The sequence below is a fragment of the Panicum virgatum genome, chromosome 4K (assembly GCF_016808335.1).
Source record: "Panicum virgatum strain AP13 chromosome 4K, P.virgatum_v5, whole genome shotgun sequence".
NCBI classification, from domain to species: Eukaryota; Viridiplantae; Streptophyta; class Magnoliopsida; order Poales; family Poaceae; genus Panicum; species Panicum virgatum.
In genome coordinates, this window is record NC_053139.1 from 40,288,853 (window position 1) to 40,313,086 (window position 24,234).

At 47.7% G+C, this 24,234-nt stretch overlaps 3 protein-coding genes across 4 annotated transcripts; all 3 read right to left on the bottom strand.

Moving 5' to 3' along the window:
* Nucleotides 1-497: 497 nt before the first annotated feature.
* Nucleotides 498-4,115, bottom strand: LOC120704015 (leucine-rich repeat extensin-like protein 3). The gene is made up of 7 exons (XM_039988252.1): nucleotides 3,890-4,115; nucleotides 3,643-3,747; nucleotides 1,969-2,095; nucleotides 1,811-1,882; nucleotides 1,695-1,743; nucleotides 1,240-1,618; nucleotides 498-1,141 (listed from the first exon to the last, which is right to left on the bottom strand). Exons 1-7 carry the CDS (start codon nucleotides 3,921-3,923, stop codon nucleotides 1,104-1,106), a joined length of 804 nt encoding a protein of 267 aa, XP_039844186.1. The 5' UTR covers nucleotides 3,924-4,115; the 3' UTR covers nucleotides 498-1,103.
* Nucleotides 4,116-6,169: 2,054 nt separating this feature from the next.
* LOC120704016 (probable E3 ubiquitin ligase SUD1) lies at nucleotides 6,170-12,317 on the bottom strand. Its single transcript, XM_039988253.1, has 9 exons — nucleotides 11,886-12,317; nucleotides 10,423-11,100; nucleotides 9,144-9,911; nucleotides 8,825-9,036; nucleotides 8,365-8,736; nucleotides 7,857-8,014; nucleotides 7,578-7,741; nucleotides 7,291-7,437; nucleotides 6,170-7,169 (listed from the first exon to the last, which is right to left on the bottom strand). Exons 1-9 carry the CDS (start codon nucleotides 12,120-12,122, stop codon nucleotides 6,654-6,656), a joined length of 3,252 nt encoding a protein of 1,083 aa, XP_039844187.1. The 5' UTR covers nucleotides 12,123-12,317; the 3' UTR covers nucleotides 6,170-6,653.
* Nucleotides 12,318-13,167: 850 nt separating this feature from the next.
* LOC120704017 (APETALA2-like protein 4) lies at nucleotides 13,168-16,460 on the bottom strand. 2 transcript variants are annotated; one of them, XM_039988254.1, is made up of 10 exons: nucleotides 15,758-16,460; nucleotides 15,577-15,602; nucleotides 15,428-15,458; nucleotides 15,233-15,350; nucleotides 14,974-15,119; nucleotides 14,846-14,890; nucleotides 14,644-14,735; nucleotides 14,418-14,536; nucleotides 14,133-14,303; nucleotides 13,168-14,007 (listed from the first exon to the last, which is right to left on the bottom strand). In XM_039988254.1, the coding sequence occupies exons 1-10, from the start codon at nucleotides 16,123-16,125 to the stop codon at nucleotides 13,774-13,776; spliced, it is 1,350 nt and encodes a 449-aa protein (XP_039844188.1). In that variant the 5' UTR covers nucleotides 16,126-16,460; the 3' UTR covers nucleotides 13,168-13,773. The 2 variants fall into 2 exon arrangements, with proteins under 2 accessions (XP_039844188.1, XP_039844189.1); XM_039988255.1 differs by having other exon boundaries at nucleotides 15,233-15,320; nucleotides 15,758-16,456.
* Between the last annotated feature and the right edge of the window lie 7,774 nt (nucleotides 16,461-24,234).

Here is a 24,234-nt window from a genome sequence, read left to right on the forward strand (position 1 = left end):
CATAAATAATACACAGGCGACCCTCGGCTTGATCAATGCAGCCAGACTGAACATCTTCATCATCATCAGACGGCACAGGAATTGTCCTCCATGTTGTTCCCTCCATGTCCACCACCACTATCGTCTTGTCATTGAGCATCATATGCATAAAGCCATTAAGAAACACACTTCTCGAACTATGAGCAAATGGATCTAGATAGAATTCGCCGTCCCATTCGCTTTCCTTCAAGTTCCATGATGCAGTTTTGGATGAATAGATCTGCACCCCTATGACTCTGTTATCATCCTCATCCTCGTGCAGCACATACTCGACCACATGGAAGTGCGAGGAGACCGACGGATCAAACCCCAAGCGGGCTGTGCCACCCCGGCCACTAGCCAAACTGCGATCCGGCAACACCACCCACTTCAGGGTCGCGGGATTGCACACAGCGTAATGGAACGGCGTGTCGGCCTCGAGAGGACCAGGCTGAGAGCAACGGAAAAGGAGGAGGCCATTGCAGGAATCAAAGAGCTCTACATCTTCACCATCTTGACCGTTACAGATACATCCCAAGTTTCAAGTAGACGAGGTGCTGCAATCTTCGCAGCTAACGTGTCTGCAGTTACTAGAAATACCCTACTATGTACAATTGTTTGGTCACACAGAACAGTCAGACAAGACTCCAAGATAGAAGCAAGCTGGGTCTGATCTCTATTTTGGCAAACACACAGCGAGCAATATAGGTTATAGGATGGATTTCATCGAGACATTCTGCAAGCTGCCTATGGTACATACTGGAGAGGGTAAATATAACTGGTGGAGTGATGGTCGCTGGGCTGTTCGCATGATTCACAAAAAGGAAGCAATTTCCATCTGTTGCACTGAGCCAAGCTTAGCTTCAGACAAGTGAATTCATGACATTCCTTTTTGATTTCCCATCCAGACCTTTACCTGACTTGAGATCGATGTAACAGTTCAGCAGCGTATGTAGAATTCAGTTAGGAAGAATAACCAAATAACTAGAAACAAAGAACCCAAACACGGGCACACATCATATAGCAATAACCATTGTTGTTTGCTGCTTTTGATGCCCCTGCTTGTGGTTACTGAAGCTGATACATCAATAAGGTCTTGGTGGATAGGTACCAGGGTAAGGCGCTGCATAAGATCAATTGAGGCAAAGAGGGATCATCTGGTTAGAGCACTGACTAATATCTTGAAAAAGGTGAATTTATATCTGCTCAGTTGAATCTTACCAGATGGATATGGGGACTGTGCTTCTGGAGGGGGTGGGTATGGTTGACCATATGGTTGTGGCGGATATGGTTGCCCATATGGCTGCGGTGGATATGATGGAGGATATCCTGCCGAAGGGGGTGGGTATGCTTGCTGCGGAGGTGGTGGATATTCTGTAGTGGTATATGGTGATTGGCTAGGAGTTGGGTAAGCAGGGTATGCAGATGCCGCAGGATATGCTGGAGCAGGTGGATATGAGGGTGGAACCCCAGTGTATGGAACTGCTGATGCTAGTGCTGGTGCTGCGGCTGCAGCTGGGACTGGGACTCCGGCTGGCACTGAAGGTGGAGGAACAGAATGTGTACTTGCTGCACCGATACTTTTACCCATTTTGTTCTTCTGTCAGACATAATTAAGTCAATCAGGCACACACCAGTGCTAAGAAGGCAAAAGGAATAATAAATCAATATCTCACCATTGCTGAGACATCAACATGCATAATGAGCTTCACTTCCCCAGCAGATCTGCAAACTTCCCGCTTTTAGAAAGTTCATAAGGCCAGTGCAGTCAATGTATATGAGACAGGAGTACCTCATGTGGCGTGTCTGAAGTGGCCATGAGGAATCATCATATCCATTTGCGAGCACCTTGTGCAGATATACTCTACAAGAAAGCACAGCCAAAGCCAATGGTTACTCACTAAACAGTAACTGCTATTTACCATACTAATGGACAATAAGAGCACAGACCTGCCACTGCCGATGAAGTCATCGTGGGATAATGTGTTGCTGTTCCAAACGATAACATTCAACTCGCGGAGCCCTTCAATGAGGGGTATATGGAACTTCTCATCGAAAGTTGGGTTTCTTCCCCCATCTGTCATCATTATCACATTTTAGGTTCAAAAAAAGAGAAGTAGACTAACATATATCATATAGTAAGCGTGGTTCTATAGACGCCTGTTAGTATGAAAAGATTGGAAGATTTTGGAGGCAAATAATCAGCAAGATAAATGTTTTATCATTGTTGTTGATGCTTGATAACTTCCGCGCTTGGAGATTAGTCTCGTTTATTACAAGAGCATGAAGCTAAGAACTTTATTGGGTGTTGGAACCAAGGGAAGGGTGCATATATCAGTGTTCAGAAAACTTCTCTTCCATAGTATTAAATTCAATATCCTAGACTGCACTTAGAGGAAATAATTCTGGATCCATTCCAATCGAGCCTCCTATTCCAGCATTAAGATTTTATTGAACTAGAACTTTATGTACTGTATTTGTGGCAAAGAAGTAGAAACAAAAAAATGATTGTGCGAATTGCTCATAAATGTGTACAACCCAAGATGAATTGGCGATGGCCAGACAAAAAAGTAGTGATCTGTTTCAACTTTCAACAGAAATTGTAGGCATGATTTGCATATACTCATCACACTCTAGCATCTTCATTATTTTAGGTGTTGTTCAAATGCAATTAGTTTTTAGACCATGGAACCACTAACACGTACAGCAAGCTTCCAGAAAAATAAAGACACCAAGACACGGAAAAGGAACAAGGGATTTTAGTACCCAAAGCAAGTGCTTCTAGCAGCAGCGGGGTATGTTCATCTCTTTGTAATAGTTGTCAGCCAGTAATGATTAGAAAACACAATGGTGTGGGAATAGCAAAAGGTTACATTAAAAATCCATACCGAACCGAATTCCTTTTTAATCAAGAATCAAGCACATTATACCGATTCTAGGAAGATGCCAGCTAAAGGCTATATAGAGCATCGACAGGGCATATAACTTAGGCACAAAGAAGCTACTCGCAAAGTAAGAAAGAATCAGCCCAGCTGGTAGGCTGTTGGCCTCCGTATCGAAGCTGTGTACCATCAGTGGTATTTGTTCCCTATGGTCCCTGAGCTGTGAATTCTCCCGTTAGCTATTGCTTTGCTTTGCCGCCTTTTCCTGTTCATTGATTCACCTTCCTTTGGCCGTTTGTTTTAATTTGGCTGTAATGTTCTAGCTGGGTTTCTTATAAAATGCTCCCATCCCCTAATATTTCTTTTTTCTTACCGAGTCATGTAATGTAAGGTGACCAAGGAGGAGGCAGCGGGCAGCAGCCACATCGAGATTAACGGGAAGCGGCAGCAGCAGCAGCTGACCCGTTCACCCACCCACCTACTACGGCCTTGTTAATACCGACAGTTCACGTTCAGCCAATGCCTCTGAATCAGGCGAATTGAACGAGTATGCCCAAAAGGCTGAGGTGAATCGACTGCCGAATTCCGGCGCCCGCCCGCAGTCTGAATCCGTGTAGCACGTCCCAGTTTGAAATTGAATCTCAGGCTCGGTTGCCCGCAACCACAATCAGGTCCGCCGTTGACATTGAGATGGAGGGGGAAAAAAAGAAGACAACGAACAGATAGAGAGGTGGGTACCGACCGGTACAGGTGCGGGTGCGGAGCTTGGTGGTGGCGTACTCGAGCACGACGTAGGGGTCCTGGCGGGTGAAGAACTCCGTGTCCCGCAGCTTCCGGCACCCGGTGACTGCAGGCAAGCGCGAGGGGGGATTAGAGCCTAGGTCTCGGCGCCGCGCCCTACCCGAAGGCCGAGGGATCCGGCCGGCTCCACTGTGGGAGGGGGAGGGAGGTTGAGGGAGGGGGAGGGGGGCGCTGGCGGAGCGGCTCACCTCTGACTTCCAGGATCAGCCCATGGATTGACATGCGGAGCGCGGGCGCCGGCCGGGCTGGGCGAGGGCCGAGGAGGAGGAACCGAGGAACGAGGGAATGGCCAATGGGGGGCGGGAGGAGAGGAGACCGGGTTGCTGTTGAGAGATTGACGCTGGGCGATGCGATGCGATGCGATGCGAGCAGGGCACGATGACGATGCCCTCCGGCTCCGTGGCGTCTTAAATATAGGGCCGATGACGTCATGTTGTTTATTACTCCGTGATGATGATGCCACGGGACGGGACAAAATTTCCAATAAACTTCCGTCAGCTGCCATGGCAATAAAGAGCCGTTTGGAAATGAAATTCGGATGGAGCGTTCCGCATTTCGGAGCAACATACACATGCCTGCCGCACGTGACGCTTAGTTATGCGAAGACGCGTGCGTGGCTGACGACGCTCCTCGAGGTAAGGTGCACAGGCAGCGGCCGAGGCGCGTCTCTCGTACAAAGCCGTGTCCCCGGTCAAGCGGTCTGTTCGGCTGATACAGGAATATTATTTGGCTGGTAGAATAAATAGTATTATGTGAGAGGGTATAAGCCGAGACAAGTCGAAATTGGATCAGCCGAACAACCCCAAGGTCAACGTGCCCTCCCAAACAAATCTTGTTCATTTCTTGTTTAGTTTCCGAAATTTTTTAGATTCTAATACTGTACTATAGCACTTTCGTTATTATTTGGTAATTAATATTTAATCATAGACTAATCATGTTTAAAAGATTTATCTCGTCGTTTACAGTTAAACTGTGTAATAAATTATTTTTTCAATTGCATTTAATGCTCCAATTACATTTAATGCTCTATACATATGTCCGACGATTCAATGTGATGGGTATTATAGGAAAGTTTTTTTTAGAACTATAAACATTGTGATCCGCTTCCTTTAATCAACGGCCCACCTCGAGAGGGGAAGAGGCTAAATGAAGTTTGGCAAACTCAAGCAGCGGCCAACTGCATGCGATGCGTGCACGTCTGCGGAGGATGGCAACGACGCTCAAGTTGCCTAGCATGTTCGTCGTCGTCGTCCCTGCCGTAGTGCCGTTGCGGTGCTTAATTAATGGACTTGGACGGCGAGGAGGAACCGTGTGGTGCCCTCGGACAGACCGGGATCGGATTCGTCTCGTAGAATGATGGAAGATTGGACTCGCACGCGCCATGGTAGTTGTGTCTTGTGTGGTGTTGCATCAAGTCCTTTGAAACCAACCGCGGGAACCAACGGTCATGCGCCCGACCGAGTAGTAGCGCACGTGCGAGCGACGACGCCATCTTTTTCTCTTCTGTTCAAATTGCTCCTTTTTTTGAGAGAGAGAGAGAACTCTCCTGCACAGCCCACTCCCCCAATCACCTTGAACTGGGCCCCTAGCCCACCACTATGTGGAGGTGGAGCTCAGGCCTATCCAAGATTATTGGGCCACCACAGCCAGCTGCCGGCCCCTCGCGTCTCCGAAAAGGCTGGGCCCGTCTAGGCTGGGCCCTCACGTGGAGTACACATGGGCCGGGATCCCACCTCCCTCCCCTCTCTCCCGAGGGCGCCAGCAGATTGCTGCTGATTGCACTGTCAAAGTTTCAGTTGTTTGTCATGTGTATTATCGTCTTGTAAAATTATGATGATAAAAATTATGATGTTTTTCTAACATGTGTTGTTATCTGTACTATAATCTTGTAAAATTTCAACTTAAAACTCCATCTATGTATGGAGAAATGAAAAAGACATTGTATTAGAGAGTAATTAGAATCAAAGGGCATAGTTTGGAGGATAAAATGAATTAAACGATAGTTTAGAAAATTATCCAGACTTTTACTAGAGTTGAGGGGAGTAATTTAGATTTTTTTCAAAAAAAAAAAAAGCATGGCGCCGTTAGAGAGCAACCCTAATGGATCCCACGAAAACTGTCGCATGATCCACTTCCTCGTGACCTCCATCTTCGTGCCGGCGGGGCCTGGGGTGCTCGCCAAGAAGAGGAAAGTTGCCAAAATCAACACCATCTGGACCATCACATGCTTCACCGTGACCGTACAAAACAAAAAAAACAAATGATCTAAAGTTACGATAGAGAGAAAAAAATACTGTCACAAGCACATGGCTGCAAGGAACCTCCCACGCCAGGAAGGCTGAACATGCACAGCATCAAGCTGGGAGCGTGTGCAGTTAGACTCACTACTGTAAAATGGGATCACATTGATTGCCAAGCGTACAGTTTGTTTCAGGAAAAAAAAACGTGTCCTCTAGAAACAAGGAAAATTTGCCTAAAACCACCGAGTGGCCTCTTGAATAATTGCAGAGACAACCTCTTAGGCTTATATCAGTATATGGGCACCACTACACAGAATGCAATGTTACAGTTGCCAAAAGAAATAGATTGGCACACAATCCAAAAAAGGGCGATGATGCTATATTCTATCTTGTATCGACCAGACCGATATAGTATAACTTAATTCAATAGCCATTACAACAGGATCACATGAAACTGAGTTGGCCTGGTAGTGCTCTGTCAAACGATATTTACAGTCAGCCAAGACTACCACAGGAAAGTGAGATACCTTCAGTATTACTGTCGCCAATCATTTTAGCTTTCTCCCAGGCTTTGTTGTACAACGGTCTTTACTCATCCCTATCACTAGCACACAAACTCACTCTACAACCCAAAGACAAACCACAAGCAGAAGCAGCAGGCCAACGGGGTGAAGGTTATACCAGGGTTATGCTCTGTTTATCGAAAGCCTGCTTAAAATGCCAGCCTGGCTTGTTGGTTTGCGCGCACATTATTGCGCCTCAGCCTCAGCCCCACTTCCTCTTCTTGATCTTGCAGGACTAGTGCCCTGTCCTGGTCATCTGACCCAATAGTTGCTCCTGATTCGCTTGGTTCAGGTGTGTCCTCACCAAAGTTGTGCAGCTTCCGGCCAATCAGATAGCGGTCATCCCTGATGGAGTTGTGGAGGTTGGTGAACCAGACATGGAATCTCTTTCCACAAAAGAAGAGGGCGCTGAAGATCAGGCAGCCTAGCCAGGCAAAGCGGTACACTGCTGAGTTCACGATGAGAGGGTAGCCAAGCACCGGGAAGATGCCTCTTGCAAGGACATATGGGACACAGAGAGCAGTAAGGAGCTTGGTGACAATCGGCATTATAATTTCATGGAGGACCCACAGACCCCTTAAGCGGGAGAAGCCATCGTCTCTAACTCTCTCAAACTTTGACCTCCAACTTTCATCAACCAAAGGTGCCATTTGATCCAACATAACCTGGAAATAGTCTCAAAGTAGGTTAATTAACTCAAAACCTCTTCTAGTACAAAGCAAGGTTGATAAACAACTGGAAAACAAAAGGCAGGGGGGCAAGAATCAGAGTCATCTATAATCTTACCAGTCTAGTCCATATTTTCAAGAATATTAACCCAAGCGCCCAATCCTGGTATAATAGGAAGACAGGGCTCTCATCGATAGGCACCCTCATTGGTACAATGACCAGTAGCTCAAAAAGGAGTCCAATCAACACAGGAATGACAAAGATCTGGAAGAAAGAAGAAATGCTACTAGTTAGATCTGTAACACAAAAGGTACTCAGGAAACTCCTCTTCGGACAGAGATGCCACAAATTTAAAAGGTGGATAGTAGAAACTTGAAACAGCACAGTTAAGTCCAGAAGATTACCCATATTGACAAGAGAACAGAGCTCTTCAAAACAATAGAGCACCACTTGCAGATCTGTTGTACCAGGATTCCTAGTTGCCTCGATCTGATATAATCAATTGCATATCTGGTTCCAGCTGCTGCGCTCCAGAGAATATAGCACCCAATGCTAAAGGAGAAGAGATCTAGACAAGAGTGCCCAAGGGTGTCAGCAAATGTGTTACACAATTTATCTCGTTATTCATAAACATGAGAAGCTACATAACATCAATTCAGAAAATAGAATCACAAGTAAATCACCGTTGCACTTGATGCCATGTGTGATTGGCAGGCGGGGAACAGCCTCAAAAACGAGACGGCCAAGCGAGATAGGAATAACAATCATTCCAGCATTGAATATTAGTAGTGTCATCCATGCCAGTACAAGCAAGAGCACAATCCGAAGCACAAAGCCGTACCTTCAAAAATGGGGGGGGGGGGGGATAAGATAACTAAACCATAGTTTATGTTGATTTATTCAGAAAAATATATTTAGAACCTCATACACTCAACTTTCTCGAGTATTTGTTATATAAATTGCTATAAATAACTCAATTATGTCAATAATCTATTTGCCAAATTATAATTCAGAAAACATGTGCAGATAACTGAGCCACAGTTGTATTCAGTTTTTTCTATACAAACTCAGTTATGTTCAAAGCTTTTTAGTTCTTTTGATAATGTAATATGTGTAGGATTGCATAACGTATGGGGGAAAGACCATGCTACTTATTCTTTACACAAAACTAGAGATTATAAAAATACTTACTCCGAGTCTCCCTGATCATCTACATCAGGTTCTTCAGCGACATCATTGACTTCATTTGCATTTCCCCTGCCATTATCTTCAGCAGCAACATGTTGTATCATGCGTTGTTCAATCTGTGGGGCAATCATTTCCCGCCCACCATGGCCCCTATCTCTTCTTTCTGCCCTGCCATTCCAATTTTCCTGCCCACCGTTTTCTTCAGGTTTTGGCAGTAAGAAATCAGTTAATCCAAGCGCCCAACCAACCGTAGCAAACCAATGGTGCAAAAGAGATTTAATAGTTGCACGAGGCTTGAAGTGCTCAATTGCGAATGGGATGCATATTTGGAACAGAAGGACATCAACTGGAATCTCAGTGAATGGGTCAAATATCCTGCAATTCCAGAGGCAAACAAGACTTAGACTTGAAATTCCAAGTGACAAAAAAAAACCCAGAAAATATGTTGGGTAAGCTAACTCACGTGATGTCCAGAGGAAAAATTGAAGGTGCTACTCGCATGGCCAGTTTTACAGGTAAGAAGACCAACATCACAATCAAGCTTCCATACACGGCAACAGACAAAAGAACCCGTCGAGCATGTTTATGCACAGGATCGTCAATCAAGTCCCTAAATGGATTGTAATTTGGATCAGCAGGATCCCGCAGAAAATAAAGAACTCCATTGCGCAGTACCTAACACAAAAAGGTAAAAAGAATGTCAGACAAATGGGATATAGGATATAGGAGAATTTAAATGTCTGAGTGCAGTTGCTGGAGATATTAAGTGGACTGAGCAATACCCCTCGAAGAAGACTGACAAATATGCTTATTTGGAGCATATACACAATCCCAACTAGCCAATGGATAGAAGAGCTCGCCAAGGGTGACATTGTAAAGAACTCAACTCTCTGAGCAATTGTTGTGCCCAGCATCTTTAGAGTGCAGACATCAAGCCACCAACCACACATAAGAGGAAAGACACCGAGCTCAATCACCAGAAGGAATGCAACTTTGACCATCGTCATGAGATGCTTCATTCCAGCAAAGAACTGCCTGCACAGAGATGGAATGGCCTCTAATATAGTAGCTATACCATATAGTCTTCCAATGGTAAAACGTTCTCCCCTAGCATATCGAAGTAAAGCCAGTGATCCGATGTACAAAAATACAAGGCAGAAGATGAACATGTATCCAACAGCAAGAGTTGTCAGATCGGAAAGATAAGATGAGCCAATGGTTGTTCCTTTTATCAGACTGCTCTTTCCAGTGCCTTGAATTACACTAAGACCAGTGGCATTTATCTTCAAGGATTGAGTAACAACCTCAATCACATGCCCAATAACACCTTCATTGTTACTATCGGAAGAAAAATTCTTCACGACATTAAGTGCACTCTTCAATGTATCATTAGCTATAGAAATAGCTGTTTCTGTGAAGGGCATCATTTTTGCTAGCATAGGAGTAGAGGCCGAAGAGAAAAACCATGATAGATAGTACAGGACAATCCTTCCCAATGAGAATGGAACAAAGATCACAACAATGAGGAATATAGCATTGCTGGCCAAAACCTGGAGGAAAAGACACATTCTTGTCAGTGTTTTGCAAATCTAGGACCAGAAAAAATTATGTTATTTACTCGCAAAAATAAAACGAAGTTAAGACTATCAATGATTTTAAAAGCACCAATTGCAATGTTTGAAATTGGATCATAGATGCTGTTGAAAGTTAGGACTATCAAGCTTCTCTCATGCCCCTTTCATTTCATATTTCAGAAATAAAAATCAACAGTAACCAATAAAGCATTCAGAAATAAAAATCAACAGATCAGACATGTCAAGTGGATTGGCAAAATGATATGCATTTATTTAAATTGAAAATCTGAGTGAAATGATCTTAAATTATCAACAATATGATATCCGAACATGCTTATTGAGACTCAATTTCAGTGGGCCCTAATAATAAAGGTTTTGACTACTTATTAGAAAGCAAGGCAACACAACTCCAAAACTCAAAATAGTCATGCAGACACATTAGTTCTACAAAAAGTGTTGCAGGAAAGAATAGTACTTAAGTACTTACTGTTATTGCGTTCTCAACTAAGTGGAAGACAGGGCCTTGCATACCAACAAGTTCGTCAAAAGGAACATCCTCTGCACCATCTGCATCATCCAGACCATCAAGCATCTGCTCAACCTGAGCCTCAAGTCGTTCCAATCGAGCAGCAACATTTTCAGCATTTCTCCTCAGAAGTTCACCAGCACCAATTCCTTGGGCTTCTGCTAATTCATCGATATTTCCATCTGCAGGAACCCTATTATTAGGACCCGCCAACCTCCTGACAGCCCGAGCACCATGCCTTTCACGGACTCCATCATCCCTCTCAGCATCATGTCCACCAAGCTCGCGCAAATGCCTTATGTAGTCCCGTAATGAGGTGGCTCCAAGAAATATAAGGACAATGATAGCTGAGAGAAGGAATCCATGAAGGCAATCACTAAGGATCAACTGAGCACTGATGTGACTCAGGAACAGCCTCTGCGCTTCACCAAGACTTCTCACAAATGTTAACCTCCATATCCAGTAGGTAATGAATGGGATAATCATGAGCCAAACTGAGAGAACAAAGGCAAGCCGGAGTATAAATTGAAACACATGGCATGCTTTCATTCCAACACCAACTATCAGTTCTTGGAAAGGAAGTCTTGTCGGAGCATTGTCAGCGTACACAGGTGAGAAGGAGAATGCATGTTTACAAACCTGCAGTGCCCAGATTCGTGGATCAGAAATTATCTAAAGAAACTGGAATTAAGACAAACAAAACACACCATCCTCTCACTTTTTCCCCTTGCAATTCAAGCAATTACCACCCAGCCCTAGAGTTTCCCATGGAAGTTAGAATAACCACCAACTAATACCCGTTCACTCATTTACCCTAAACCACCAGAAAGTAAGATGCTTTAAAGATCCAAGAAATTAGTCAGGAGGAGCTTCCTTCTAAAGGACATTAGGCAACGAAACTAAAAATCATATGTGAACACCACATCTAGTTTCGATGCTACGCGGCTCGTGCAGTTGCAGGCTATCAGAACTATTATGCCTTCGAAAAAATACAGAAAGCAGAACAGCAAGCCAGTGATTCTCAACCCTAGCCCCCTGATTCTAGCAGCTCAAAACCATAGAAGAAGCTCAAATATAACAACAGAAATGCATCAGTATGAAATTCATTTTGTTTTCAGAATAATCAATAAAAACCATCAAATCAGCATGGTTTGTCATCCCCAATCACCTAATTCTAGCAACTCAAAGCCATAAAAAAGAAACTCGAGAATTACTAGCCCTATCCAGTACCGACGCATATTAGCCATTAACCAAGTCCTGCCCCAACCTACATGCCATACGTGACCCTAGCACCCAGAGCACCAGCTCAACAATCAATCGACCGATTCCGCCACGCAATCGAGCCAATCAAATCCCTAAAATCAACAGCGCAGCGGCGCCCCCCGGCTACGGGGGAGCGCGGGGGAAGGGGCGCCGGTCTTTACCTCGCACTGGCGCGAGTTGCTGTGGTCGAGCCACTGGAGGAGGCAGTCCTGGTGCACGAACTTGATGCTGCCGCTGCAGGCGCACGGGTAGCGGAGCGGGTGGTCCTCATCGCCGCGGTTGCGGCAGATCCGGCACACGTCCCCCTCCTCCTCCTCCTCGTCCTCCTCCTCTCCGGGCGGCGGCCGCGGCTCCTCCGGCAGCTCGCCCGCGGCGGCCCGCTCGGCGATCTCGGCCATGGCTGGCTCGCTGGGGAGGGCGGCGACGGCGGCCGATCGATCGCGCGGGGGACGCGGATAGGGGTGGGGGCGAGGGCGATGGGGGAAAAGGCGAGGAGTAAAACGTGGAGATTTTGGGAGCCTCGTTATGACGCGCTAGTGACGAGGCGGTGGCGGGCGGCTTAGCGGGTCTGGATGGGACAGCTCTGGACCTCTGGTGGGTGGGGCCGTGGGGGTCGGAGGAGATCCGGACTTCTCCGGAGGGTTCGATCCGTCGAGCGTTTCGTATTGGGGGCTTGGGCTTGGGCCTTGGTACAACGCGCTTTTCACCCTCTGAGTTTGATGGGCCTCCATGGGTCAACATGGGCTAGCCCTCTAGTTGTAATGTAAGTTCTCGTTCCCACTCTCTCGCAAAGAAATTTAGAAATAGCAATAGAGCAACTGTTATGGCTCCCCCCCCCCCACACCAATATAGTGGCATGGCTTTAGAATTTAGAATGAGAGAAATTGAGTTTTGGTTGGGGTATCACATAGGAAAATATAGTGCCATGGCATACCGCAACTCTACCCTATTAGCACTACTGAGAGACTAAGCCGGCAGATTTTTAAGATTGCCGATAAAGGCATAGACGTTTCGCTCTCAACAAGCATGTCGTCTACATTGAAAAAATAGCAGTGGTTAAATTCTAAAATAAATTTAGAAAAATGTGAGCACTCATGCCGAGTCAAGAACTTTAACCCGCATAAAATATTCCAGAATCTAGAGATGGAAATGGTTCCATAATCAAATAAAATGTTTCAAAACAAGATAAAAATATCCTCGAGATAGAAATTGTTCCGAATCTAAACATAATCAAGTGTGATCTTGTTTTAAAGATCTCGTCGTAAGAAACACAATAGTGCAATCAAAATTTAATTTGGATAACTCATTTGTGAGATAGAACATTTTTTTTGGATCCACGGAAACAAGACGTGCGAGCTATGGCAACCCCTTCTCCGATGTGTCCGAGGCAGCTGACGCGTGCGATGATTATCTTTTCCCAAGTCGGTTATCAAGTTCACAGTCTTAGCGACAAAGCAATACTATACACCGAGACTGGTTATCAAGTTCACAGTCTTAGCGACAAAAGCAATACTATACACCGAGACTGGTCTTATTCTCCGGCCCCAAGTCTAAATGCATTGTAGCAATAATTTTGAACGTGGACCACAGAGGCACAGACACACCGAGGGTTCCACTTCCATTTCATCCATTGAACATCCCTAGAGCAGCACCACGCATGTAAGAATAGTACTAGATTAGTAGAATCACTGAAGCCAAGTTGCAAAAAAAAAAAACGTAGGCGGTCACCCAAGTCCGATCTATTTCAGGTCAGAAAATTTCGAGCTCTCGTTGCTCAAAACTGCTCCAAACTTTCCAGCCTGACGACCCGTCAGCGTTCTTGTAGCCACAGTGACCCCCATGTCTTCCCTCCAGCTACATCCCGGCGTCGGAATTGTTCCTGCCGGCCGGCCGCGGTGGGCCGCCGCGCCTGCCACGCGCGCAGGGATGAGGCTGCTCGCCTCGCTGCCACCCTTGCCTATCCGGAAAAGGGAACGACCCGGCGGCCGAGGCTTACTGCGCCTCTCGCTAGAATCTTTCAGGCCGCCAGTGTGGCCGTTCCAGTGGCGCTCAGTGCCACTGTTGCTGGTGCTGGACACGCTCAGCAGCGGCCGGGCCTGGACGCCGCGGGCGGCTGCGACCCAGCTGCCCCGGTGGGAATCCTGATGATGCTGCTGCAGCGGCGGCGGCGGCGGCGGCGTCGTCGTCGGCCCGGGCGGTGGCGTACGGCGGCGCCCAATTATTGCCGCCGTTGGGCCAGCGCATGTGTGCCGCTGCCGCGCCTCCACTGCTGCCGACCTGGCCCTGCGCCACCGGTCAGGTGCTGCCGGGTCGGTCAGTGTTCACAGGAAAGGAAACCGGGCGAGCGATCGAGATCGCAGCATCTTTTTTTCATGGCTGATCGATCGGTGGTCGTAAGGGAGGCGTACCATCTGGAGCATGTGCGCCGTGTCATCCCTGACGCCGGTGCCGGGGACGTGAGCGTGATCGCCGGCCGGGGGGAGGAGCCGGAACGTGCCCGGAGCCGGGGAAGGCATGGTGCGGATGCTCCCGTGAGGGTGACCGGCGCCCGTCTTCTCGTCGTCCTCCGGCAGGTCGAGCTGGTTTCCCGGCATGGAAACAGTTTCAGTGTCAGTGTCCGAGAGAGTTCAGTCGTCAGGTGATCAATGGACATTAGCAAGCTCATCAATAGCGTGGTGTGTTTTTTTTTTCACCGTGAGGGTCATTGTCCTCTGCCTGCTCGGCGCGGAGCTGCACGGCTCGACGGCGACGGTGGAAGGGTCGCCGCCGGCGCAGCCGAGGCTGAGCTCGAGGTCAAGCTCACCGTCCCAAGCTGCAGTCACAGACAATCCAAAGTCAGAACACCTGAAGAGTATGCTTCGAGATTACATTTTATTTACGATCAAGGAAAAGAAAAACAACATCAAGAGAATGACTCACGCTGCACTTGGAGCTCCTCGTCGTACGTCTGGGCCTCAAAGTTGGTCACTGCCTCCTTGCCGTAGCACTTGATGGCAGCCTTATCATAAGCCCTGATTAGCATGGGAAAAACCAGAAACTGATGGCACAAGCTAACAAAACAATTCTGCAACAGTCAGTGACGCAAAACAGAAATGCAGAGGAGTGCAGCGAGCAAACATACTGGGCAGCCTCCATCTCCGTGTTATAGAGGCCAAGGTACACATACCTGCAATGCAATGCAATGACAAGGAAATCAAGCCAAATTTCTCAAGTTAAGTTCAGGATTATGCAGTAATTGTTGGGTATTACTTCTTGCCCATGAGCTGGCCGATCTTGGCCTCCCACTTGCCGCACTTGTGCTGGGTGACTCCCCGGAACCTGGAGCTCCCCCTGACGAAGCCGGCGCCCTGTCGCCGGAGCACCTGGACGAACTCCTCCTTGCTGAAGTTCTTCATCTGGCAATGCCATGGCAAGAGCAGAATCAAACAATGGGAGAGATGCGGATGAGCAGAGCATCTTCTTTGTTACACTACTGCTCGCGATGGCCTCTGATCTGATCAGTGATCACCTTCTTTATCTCATCCTTGTAGTCGCTCAGGGTGAAGTTGATGTCTGCGTTCACGCCGCGGAACTTGATTGCCGCTTGGTCATAGGCCCTGGAATCAAGGCAGGGGCCGGAGAACAAACTGTATTCAGATGAAAATCACAAATTCCTTCTTAGTTTGAAAGATAAAAATTCTGCAGAATTTTTGTTTTTATTAACCTCGCAGCAGCCTGTGCGGTGTCAAATCCACCTAAAAAAAGAGGGAAAAGAAGTAAAAAACCCCGCATCCGCGAACACGATTTGGCACCTGATTAAATGCCAATAAATCATGCTACTAAGTTTCAGTGTTCTCACGGACAGGAACTCACCCAGGTACACCTGCTTCCCACAGTCCCTGCCAATCAGAGCACAAACATGAACATGAAACGGAACAGGAGATTGGAGATCGATCGCGCAGCAGAGCAGAGCTACTTGCAATGGCTGCTGCATCTCCGCCTTTATCACGGCCAGCTGCGGAGGGGAGCGCGCGCATAGGTGCAGGGGACTGACCAGATGTGGGACTCCCACCGACCGGTGCGGCGGTAGAAGGTGACGCCGCGGTACTGCGAGCTCCGGGACCGCGGCCCGCGGCGGCTCTTCCGCGACGCCGACCGCGCCCACTGGTCGGTCGCCGACGCGGACACGTGGCACTGCTCCGCCGCCTGCGGCGGCGCCGGCGCGGCGGCCGGGAAGAACTGCTGGGTGACGGCGGCGGCCGCCCGGGCGGTGGTGGGCAGCCCGGGCACCGGGAAGCCGAAGATCATCCAGCTAGCAGCGCCTTCCTCCTGCCGGTCGGCCTGCAGCTCGTCCTCCGCCACGGCGCGCGCAATGCCGCCGCCGACGGCGCCGCCGTGGAAGGATCTCTTGGTGGCTGCCATGGCCGTGCGTGCTGCCACGTACAGTCCCACACACACACACACACACACACACAAGCACGCGGCGTTCTTGGCTCGAGGCTCTCTCTATGTGATGGAATGCATCATTGGAACTTTTCCTTTTGTGCAGTTAGATGATATGATACCAGCAGATCGGCTTCTCTCTCTTTGTGTGCGAGAGAGATGTGCGTGTGTGTGTTGAACACTAGCACTTCGTTGCGGCCTGTCAAAGAATCTGCAGGCTATCCCCTCATGTCATGCGTCTTCTTTTTATGGGGGTTGGAAGGATGGAGAACACCAGTCCAGCCACAAGCGAGAGGGACCCCTCCCACACACGCCACACCACCCTCCTCTATGTGTCTACCTATGTGCTTTGGCCTTGTCACCTAACCATCACCCATCATGTCTGTCTCTTCATGGTGCACATTTACATACCACTAGCTTGTAAGTGTGTACGTACATGCATGCCACAGCATCTACATCCATGCCAATTTGTTCCAAACTGAACATAAACTATACATACACATACCATTTTTTAAATAATTCAGAAAACAAGATATTTCCATATTCACTATGATACTCGCCAAGAACCGAGTTTAGGACTCGAATCCGGATGGTACTATTGACAATTTCTCATCTTCAAAAGTTCAGACAGGCCCTTTTCAAAAAAAAAAAGTTCAGACAGATGGATTTCACCTTACCACAAGACTTCACTTCATTGGCCAAATGGAGACCAGGGTCAGGGTATCATACCCCCGAAACCCAGTGCGTGCAGTAGTGGCTGGCAAGCAAGGACTGCTCATGGCATGGGTGGGATGGCCAGCAGAGGGAGTGTTTGGGATTAGAGGTCGTAGGTTCCTGGCATTCGGCCAACACTAGTGCCTGCCTATTCCGATGTAAACCTGCCTGCTGGCCCCCTTGTCCGCATTCACTTCGCTGCGCGCGTAGCGCAGCGTAAAGGCCCCCCACCTTCCACCCCCGCGCTCGCTCGCTCGCTCCCGACCTCTTGCTTGCGCCGGTGAAAGTGGCCGGCTTTCAATACCAGCGCAAGGCCCGGCCGGCGGCCATGTGTTTGGCCTGCCTCAGCGTGTGCAAATGCGGTGGCAGATGGCATCATCATCATCTCCTTCCTCTCTCCTATCTACCTCCGGCTCCGAGTCCCACGTTAACCAGATCGAAAGGCATCATCATGCACCGTGCATGGCGTGTCCGCGCGCCATTAATTGCGTGGTCCGGCTGTCCGTATGAGTAAGGATGGATCTCGACATCTGAATTCTTAGAACAAATTTGATATTTTAAAATAGATATATTTAAAATTTTATGCTAATTTTTTTATATTATCAAGCATATTATTACACATAAGAATAAAATTTTGTATAGATTTTTTATGTATTATTTGCTCCCTACAATTAAAAAGGTGAAAAAAGATTCGAATCCGTATCCGATCCGTATTCGAATTTTTATATCTATTATTTGATAATATATATGATAAATTTGAGGTTTAGTTTTTATGAATCTTTACAAGATCAATATTAAATACAAGGCTATGAATTTACATAGTAAATTCTATATCTTATTTGTCCATAATCGAAGAAAAATGATCAAAAATCTGACATTCGAATAAACATCCGAATCCATCCTTACGTATGAGGCCCCATTTGTTTGTTTATTTGCCGTAAGATTACATCTTTCAAAATTACACATTACATGTACAACTCTGATAATCACACAACGCATGCCCGCTCACCTCTATGAACATACGTACGTAAATCCTATCTCTATAAGCCTCTTCGAAGACTGAGCTGACAAATTCTCGAGATTGACGAAGTCACTGTAGGCGCATCGCTGTCGACAGGAACATCGCCTACCACTGAAAGTACAACACCGTTAAATCCTAGAAAATCCCACGGGGAGTCGAACCAGGACCTGAGATGTAAACACTGGCTAAGTGCCCTTTCGCCCCTATAAGATTATATTATCCAGCCTAAAATCTGAAAAATAATCTCACGTGAAAAAACAAACAATCTAGCTTATTCATTAGATTATATAATATACACACCTAGATTATAATAATCCATAAGCTGCTGAAAACGTGCTCATTTCATATTATAGTAATCTAGAACTTAAATAATCTATGTTGCCAAACAGCTCATAGATTATTCTCTCAAGTTTATATAATCCGGATTATATAATCCATCACCTACAAGCTAGATTATATAATCTTTGCTTGTAAACAAACAGGGCCTAGGTGTATTATTGTCTAGCTTATGCTCGTCGATAGCGTTTGGAAATGTTTTGCAGAAAAAATAGCGATAGAGTTTGGAAAGGAATGTGGGTATATAGTGTCGTATCGATGAGCTAGTTCGTGCATCTGAGCCTTGCTTCCCATGATACTGAATTACTGATAGCTATCGATGAGCTAGTTTTAAGGGGAGAGAGAGAGAGAGAGAGAGAGAGAGAGAGAGAGAGAGAGAGAGAGAGAGAGAGAGAGAGAGAGAGAGAGAGAGAGAGAGAGAGAGAGAGAGAGAGAGAGAGAGAGAGAGGAGGTCGAACGTTTTTCAAATCAAATTAAAAGAGGCAACTAGTTTTTTTTAATGAGGCAAGTGGTTGAGATATTTCTTTTCTGCTTTAATGTTTCCTGCCGAAGACACGTTGACTGGAGAAAGTTCCATAGGTCGATCTTGTGTCCTTGCCTGGTTGCCCCTTAGTTTAATTCTGGTCAGGTGCAGCATTATTGTTTTAAATCTGGTTGTTGCAGCATTGTTGTGATATTTTGGCATGTTTCTACCAGGATACATTAGAAGTTTGATACTCCCTCCCTCCAATCTAAATAACTGATATTTGGGCCGCATGCAGTAATCATGTATTCATGTTTCATGTTTGAAAATGGTATGAGTATAATTAATTTTATCAAAAAAGTTGTTCCATAAAAGTAAACTCACAAATATTAGCAGCCAAAGTTTTTCTATACGTGGATCGTGTCGATGCCCAATACTGCATTTGTTTGTAATTGGAGGGGCTAGTATTTTGTATTCTATCCTTGTGTCAAAATCACTGAATTAAAAAGACAATCACTACATTCATGTGTCTCAAGTAGTGCACAATGCTAGATGCTCTAGGTGGAAGTGTCTTGGATGTATATGCGTTGCCAAACAAGAGCAGAGCATGCTTCTTTGGGCAGGAGTTGAGGTAAACAGGTAAGATTGCTTGCGGATTAATTGTCCAACTAACATGGATAGCCTCAGATATATTACTGTGGTTGAGGAGTGACAACAGTTGGTGCCATGTTCTTTACAGGACAACCCAAGATCATGAGCTACAAGATTGATGAAAAGCAGGTGGTTGGCTCAATGCCATACCAAATTGCAGGAAAAAAAATACCACTTGGGATACCAAATTACTCAACCCATTACCCATCACAATCCCTGCCCACTGACCAAAGTTGTTGGGATTCTTATATTGCTGTTCCAAAACCAAAGGCAACCATGAAGGCTCATTTGGGATTTAATGTTACCTTGAGAAGTCAACATTGCGGTAGGTGCCCCAAGTTATGTCCTCCCCAAAAGCAAAAAAAAAGATGACTACTGTAGCCTAAAGGGGCCAAGATGAAATGCAAGGCCAGTGAAGAGATCTAGAATACAATCATATCAGGCAGGGCATGCCTTATTGCCATGAACTCCCCTTACCCTTTTCGCAGTGCAAGACTTCCTCGAAGAAGCCAAACACGATTTACGCAAGAGTGGCGCAGCACAGACATTGCGAGATGAAGAAAGTGACCGCGAGTAAAAAAGGGCAGCCCTGTGCAGTCGTAGGGCCTGTGTGTTTTACCGTGTGTGTGAGAGACGGATGCTTTTATTGTGCTGGATCTCCGAGCAGTGCTGGGTGTCCATCATCCATCATCATGAACAGCTGGGGAGGAGGGGGTAGGGAATCAAATGCGAGCAAGCAGAGTATTTCCATAAGTGGCCAATCCACGAGTACCTTGTAGGTCCTTGCTCCTCCTTTTCTTGCATCCACTGTTCTCTCCCCCCCCCCCCCATCCACTGTTCTCTCCCCCCCCCCCCCCCCCCCCCCCCCCCGTTTTTTTTAGAACGCGCCTGGGCGCGTGTTTCATGAGGAGAACTCTCTCTCTTCCCTTGAGGCGACTGGCAAGGTGTCGCTGCAGGCCAGCCCGAGTTTACTGCTCATCAATCAGACAATCACAGCCGGCGCCAACAGTCACTTCAATCCCATTTCAGTTGTGCCCGGGCTCAGATATTCGGAATAGAATGGTAAAAATCTCTGTCCCATGAACTAGACGCTACTAGATCAAATCTCCCCTTTTGAAAATGTGCAAGCATTTCCGATGTTGAGGTTCGGTGCTCCTGATGTGCCGACTCGGTCAGGTTGGCACGCCTCTGCCCTTGGCGGTTTCGGTAGAGCAAGCGGTGGAGAATTTCTTTCGCGAACCTCCACCGCGCCATGTGGACGCACTGCATGACTTATTTCCGATGTTGAAGAACATGAGCAAAAGCTCTCCCTTCGTGGGATGGAGCGTTGACTGAGGGCTACGCTCAGAGCCAGTCGTTAGGTTGTGCGGAATGTGAGTAGTTTATGTTGGAGTTTATCTTTCGGGTTGTGTTCAGCTAGCTTGCCGGCTTGTGTCCATCTGGAGTCCGTTCCATCTGGGTTGTAACCGAATACTAATTTCTTCTTCATCTTAATACAATGATACGCTGCGCGCGTATTCGGAAAAAAAGAAAATGTGCAAGCATACCAAGATCCAAGAAGAAATTTTGTCCAAATGGTTGTTCTCAAGTCATTTTCGGAAGGATTTCGTAGGATCCGCTGCTCCGCATCAGCTGCCTCGCGAGTCAGATCCAGGACTGGAACGTGGAGAGGGCCAGGGGGCCGGGGCGGGCAGCAACAGTTTGCCAGGCACTTAAGCCGGGGAGCAGCGCGCCTTTACGCGCCCCCCTGCCACGAGATGCGAGGATCGAATGAGGCGAAGGGAGGAGCTCCCGGGAAGTAGCCAATGCAATGCAACAGTACTGAAGAGACCCCCTCTCCTTTACCTGTGCCACCAAACCCGATGTGCCCACAGGGGTGCATTCGGAACAAAGTTGAATTCGTGTACTATTTGATCTTGACAGTGATGGTACCTGATTCGGGAGATGCAGAGGCTGGTCCAAAGTCTCGAGTTAGGGACAATGTGCAACTCCACAGAGCTTGCCAAACCTGAAACAGAAGAGAGATCTACAGGCCTGAGATGGCATCCATCAAGCATTTAAAATTGGTCGGTTCAAGTACATTGTGCAGGATTTAAATTAAGATCCGTTCGTTCCAGTTAACTGAACCAAATGTCAGCATGGATTGTTCAGTGAAGTTGTTTTAATGAGAAACAAAGTAAAGCACTCATGGTATGCAGAGCAAATCAATTATGAAATTCTCAAATTCGGATGCCGTCTGGACGACCAACGGCAGCACACAAGGAAAGGAAGACGCTGGTTAGATCCTTCGGCATTCCCCAGTGAAGAAACGAGCCCCCAAAACGTTCCCATCAAAAGCCCCAAAATATCGTGTGACTGGCCAGCATCGTTGCCTCCTGTGAATGTGATGGAGGTGACACCAAACGATAAGATTCAGAAGATGACACGCTCTGCCAGTTGCTACTCTAGTCTTCGATGTATACCCTTTTGATGAAAGGAGACAGAGAGGAGAGCCTACTCATTATCAAAAAAAAAAAAAAATCAAACTGCGTTGGATCTTGGAAACCGGCATTTTCCGCTTTCCAGGGCAGCACTCATTGGAGTTCTCACGTGGTGTGTTGGTCTGCTGGACCAACCATCTTTCAGCAAAATAGTTCGAGGCCTGACGCGCATCTGCAGCCACCAGCATATGAGTACGATGTTTTGCGCCAAGGAGAAACAAATTGGTCACAGAAAACAGAGAAACTCCTTGAATGCCTTTGAAAATTGCTATTCGTGTGAGAAGGTTTGACTGGCCTGCAGTTGCCTACCACTTTCTGTTTGATATCTTCGCCATCGTCTGTCAGTCGAAGATCATGAGATATCAAGATTTCAGGGCGTTCACTGTCGTCCCCTACGTTCAGGCCACAACTGTGTCACTCTGCAAAACGTTGAATTGGATCTTAGTTGCACCTTCAATCCTACAGTGCTCATGGAAAAGCCAAGCATCTAGCTTAGTGTTGCTAATTTGCTACCATCCAGGACAGGAACTAGACATACATTCATAAAGATGATGCATGTAGCCATCAATATGCCTTGTGGAAAGTACCAGATGACACTGGATCAGCACTATGCACTTTGAACCAGTTACAGAGGATAATAAGCATGCCAAATGGAAACAGGTGTTTTCAACTTTCTGAGGTCCTCCCTGTCGCGCAACCTCAGAATCCTACAGGGGCAGCAGCCAGGAAAAAAGTGACAAAGAGCACAATGAACAACAGTTAGGGGAGGACCAACAAGGACATGAGAGTATATTTCTTTTTTTCTTTCGAGGAACGGGAATATGTTTCCCATGTCCATGGATGACAAGTGAATGTTTTTTTTCCGAAAGAAATACCTCAAGGGAGACTTCTGAAGTTTAAGGTGCCGCACCCAGGATTCGAACCCTGGGTGGGAGCCTCCCGGCCGACAAGTGAATGTTTTTGCATCACCGTAGCAATATCGATCAACAAAAGTTACTATTTTATCACTTAATCAACAAGAAACTCAAAAAATCCAAAACATGGAAGCATCAACCATCAGATTCAGTTATGTTCCTGTGCAGCAGAGTCAGCAGAGTTAAGGGCACAAGGCAAGGCCACAGAAGACTAGAAATCCAACTTCGGACTCCTCAAAAACAGCTAAGAAAAAAGAATCACAAAACAAGTGCCACAAAATTATATACTCAATACTCTGTTATTTTTCTGAAGGCTGGAGCGCATACATCTTTTTTTTTTCCAGAACTGCAAATTTCAAAGCCTGCATTTGTACCGAGTAGGAGTGTGGGACACAAGAGGCAGGTGCCGTACCTCACAGGCTCGGATCACCACCAATCTCGAAGACAGTATTCAAACACTATCTCATGGAACAGATCGTCCCCTGGAAACGCCAACTAGATCAAGAGCACGGATGATGTAGCGCTATATTAAACCCGTTAAACGAATACAGTCGAGAGCGGCATTTCATCGAATGGTTCGCGCACAACCGGGGGCGATCAGGCAATGGAAGAGAAGGGTAACCTGCGGCCCTGCGCCAGAGGAAGGCGGCTCGAGCTCCACGCGACCCCACGGCTCCGGAGACGCCTCCACTGCCAGTACTCGCTACTCGGCCGTGGCCGAACTGAATATCGCCAGTCGATGCAGAATCGGTATGACTATGAGTGTAAAGATCTGGTTTAGAGTCTAAAAACTCTTGTAAGACCTATAGATGGTCATTCGAGCTGCCCGGCCCGGCCCTGGCACGGGCCCGTCCTAGCCCGCTCTTTACCGGGCCGTGCCTAGCCCGGCCTTATATCATAGCGGGCCGTGCCGTGCTCGCCACGGGCTTCCCCGACGGCCTAGGCACCAGTGGGCCTGTTTCGTGCCGGGCCGGCTCGAGAAAGCTCGGTACTACAGGAAAAGCCGGGCCGCCCGAAGGGGAGAGGTGGCAGCCGATGGGGTGGAGAGGAGGAGGCGGCGTCCCGGCGGGGCGGAGCTGAGGAGGCGGCGGCCGGCCGGCGGGGCGGAGTTGAGGCGGCGGCGTCCAGGCGGGGCGGAGATGAAGAGGCGGCGGCCGGCTGGCGGGACGGAGAGTAGGAGGCGGTGTCCCGGCGGGGGAGGAGATGAGGAGGCGGCGGCCGGCTGGCGGGGCGGAGACGAGGAGGCGGTGTCCGGCGGGGCGGGGCGGAGATGAGGAGGCCGTGTCCGGCTGGCGGGGTGGACTCGAGGACGAGGAGGCGGCAAGGCGGAGCGCGAGACGAGGCGGCGGTAGGGGCCTCAGGGGATAGGGTTGGGGGAGGTGGGCGATGCGCCTGCGCGGCAGCGCGGCTGCTCGAGGAAGGGGGGCCGGGGGGCTGCGCGGACGGGGTAGGGTTTGGGGCGCCACATACGGGCTGTGGGCTGGGCTGGCTGTTGGAGTTAGTGGGCCG